Source organism: Coenobita brevimanus, chromosome 33 (assembly GCF_032717465.1).
Source record: "Coenobita brevimanus isolate Jiangsu-jjx chromosome 33, ASM3271746v2, whole genome shotgun sequence".
Lineage (NCBI taxonomy): Eukaryota > Metazoa > Arthropoda > Malacostraca > Decapoda > Coenobitidae > Coenobita > Coenobita brevimanus.
The window spans coordinates 44,239,370-44,242,448 of NC_136986.1; the positions used below are offsets into that span (position 1 = coordinate 44,239,370).

The following is a 3,079-nucleotide window of genomic DNA, read 5'->3' on the forward strand; positions in this document are numbered from 1 at the left end:
AATAATAATAATGATAATAATAATAATAATAATAATAATAATAATAATAATAATAATAATAATGTAGCTTGAAGACAGTCCTATTAAAATTCCTTTGACGACCTGAGAGAGAGAGAGAGACAGACAGACAGACAGACACACACATGCATACATACATACATACATGCATAGACACTACATAAATACATACATACATAAACAGATACACATACAAATATTTAACATACATACATACATACACACACATACATACATACACACATATATACATTCATACACATACATACATGCACACACATACATAAATACACACACATACACATTCATACACATACATACATATAGATATCTAACACACACATACAAAAATACATAATTACATACATACATACATACACACACACATACAGACAGACAGACACACACACATACATACATACACACACAAGCTTATCCCTCATAGACACCCACACAATTTCCTCATAATAGGTTAAACTAATTTAATCTCTCTCTCTCTCTCTCTCTCTCTCTCTCTAATAAAAGTGAACTAATTACGTTATATTTCATAGTCATATAAATCCACACCTGTCCACACCTGCGTGGGAATATAATACACACACACACACACACACACACATATACACACACACACACACACACACACACGTTCATATGTAATTTAATATACTTTCTCACGTCACGTACATACACATTTAATACAGGAACATCCTACACGCCACCCGTACACATAAATACACATACACACGACACGTACACACCTTTACGCACATGACAAATCGGTGCAGCTGTGTATACTTAATTAAAAAACATCTATAACGAGGAAGTGGTAAACATGGGTTTTTCACACACACACACACACACACACACACACACACACACACACACACACACACACACACACACACACACACACAGAAATGCAAAACTCTAAGGTATAATTCTGCCATGTTTCACTATCTCCAGCCAATCGCTCTCGCTCGCTCTCTCTCTCTCTCTCTCTCTCTCTCTCTCTCTCTCTCTCTCTCTCTTTCTTTCTCTCTCTCTCTCTCTCTCTCTCTCTCTCTTTCACCCACTCTTTTTCTCTTTTTACTCTTTCTACTCACCTGTGGGCTGAACTGAAGGTATGGGGGAGTAACTGGAGGGCAGGGTGGTGGAGGGCGTGGGCGGGCGTGGGCGTGGTGCGGGCGTGGTGGAGGTGGTGGTGTGGTAGTGTGGTGGAGGAGGTGGGGCGGAGTCACAACACTCTCGATCAGGAAATTCCGAAGCATCAGAGAGGGAGATCAAGAATGCGAGGAGGACGAGGAGGGTTGAAAGTCGCCAGGGTTTGGGCGTGAAGGGGGCTGTTTGGGGCGTGATATCTACCTTTTTGGGCGTGATATCTACCTTTTGGGGCGTGATAGGTACCGTTTTTGGCGTGGAAGGTACCGTTTCGGGCGTGGAAGGTACCGTTTTGGGCGTGGAAGGTACCGTTTTGGGCGTGGAAGGTACCGTTTTGGGCGTGAGAGGTACCGTTTTGGGCGTGGATGCTGTTGATTTGGGCATGGTTGGTGGTGAAACGTCCGACACTAATTCGGCCGTGAGTAGTTCACAGACCGGCATTTCGGACGTGCTTTCTGTCATTTCGGCCGTGATTTTTGAACCCTCGGCCGTGGATCTGATAATTTCGGGCGTGGTTTTTGACACTGTGGGCGTCGTAGTTTCCGACGCTTTTTCGGGCGTGGTTTTCGAGGCTTCGGCCGTGGTTTTGGTAGAAGTCCTTGCGTCGGGCGTGACTCGAGACCCGCTCAGGCCAGCCCGTACACAGCCCACGCCCGAGTCCACACGCCCAACGCCCAAACTGTCCACTTTCTCCACGCCCCATTGACAACCAGCTCCCACAAGTCCACTGGATTTAGGCGTACGGCCGGTTTTAGCACTAGATTCGGGCGTATGGTACTCCCCCCCACCATTTTCGGCCGTAATATCATCTCCACTGACAGTTTTGGCCGTAGGAATGATTTTAACACTACGTACCTCACCAAATTCGGCCGTGATATCAAACCTATTATCACCTTTGGCCGTAAAGTCACCAGATTCGGCCGTGACATCAACTATTCTTTCAGTTTTGGGCGTGGGGATGTCTTTCTCACCAGATCCGGCCGTAAAGTCGGGGATCCCACCAAATTCGGCCGTAACATCAACCTTATTATCAATCTTGAGCATAATGTTCGCTTGGTCACTAGGGCTGAAAATCTCACCGGAATGGACCATAAAATCAACCTTATCGTCACCTTGGCCTGTCAGGTCGATTTTCCCGGTTGTTGCATTAGGATTTTCGACCGTACCGACCACACGCGCCCGCCCGCACGCACGCCCACCCTGGCCAGCCCATCCTAAGGCTACAGGTGTGTGTTTCTCAGGTGCAATAGCTAACGATCGTGAGGGTCTAATTACTAGTTGGCCAATTTGACTATCTATAACTAGTTCATACAATGGACCTAATTGGGTTGTTAAGCACTTCTCCATAGTTAACGACCGTAGAGGCTTAATTACCAGCTGTCTGTCCTCACCAGTCATCTTTGTGGCCAGTTCTAGAGCCCGAATTCCTAGTTGGCCACTCACACCGGGTATTTCCATGGCCAACCCACATTTTGGATCCAATTGGGCTGTTGAGGGCGTCTCCATGGCTAACGATCGTGGAGACTTAATTGACAGTTGGGGTTCCATTCCGGTGACGTCATTGGCTTGAGGGTCCCCCGCCTCAAATTGGGCAGTTAAGTCCAATTCGACAGCTGGGAGGTCATCCATAGTTAAGTCACCCTTTAACAGCATAGAGGTCATTGAGAGGTGGGTCAGAGTGCCACATAGCCACGCTTGTTACCCTTGTTCACTTAGGGCATGGGTCGTTAGGTTAGTTCAAGAGAGTTTCCATTAAAGTCATATTTAAAATTCTACTTAAGTCCCCCTGTAACTCTCACTGTAAGAAAGAAAACAGACTTGACTATAAAAGGTGTAGATTATATTTTATTTAAGTTTCCTCCTAAAATATCACTGTGACAACGAAAACGGAATCGAGGAC

General features: G+C 45.7%; 1 protein-coding gene across 1 annotated transcript in view; it reads right to left on the reverse strand.

Moving 5' to 3' along the window:
• Positions 1-2,808, reverse strand: part of LOC145395893 (uncharacterized) — a 144,672-nt gene extending 141,864 nt beyond the window's left edge. Inside the window, exon 1 of the mRNA XM_080269416.1 lies at positions 1,125-2,808. Within this exon, the coding sequence (XP_080125542.1) occupies positions 1,125-2,808 (1,684 nt within the window). The remainder of the gene's footprint in view (positions 1-1,124) is intronic.
• Positions 2,809-3,079: the final 271 nt, after the last annotated feature.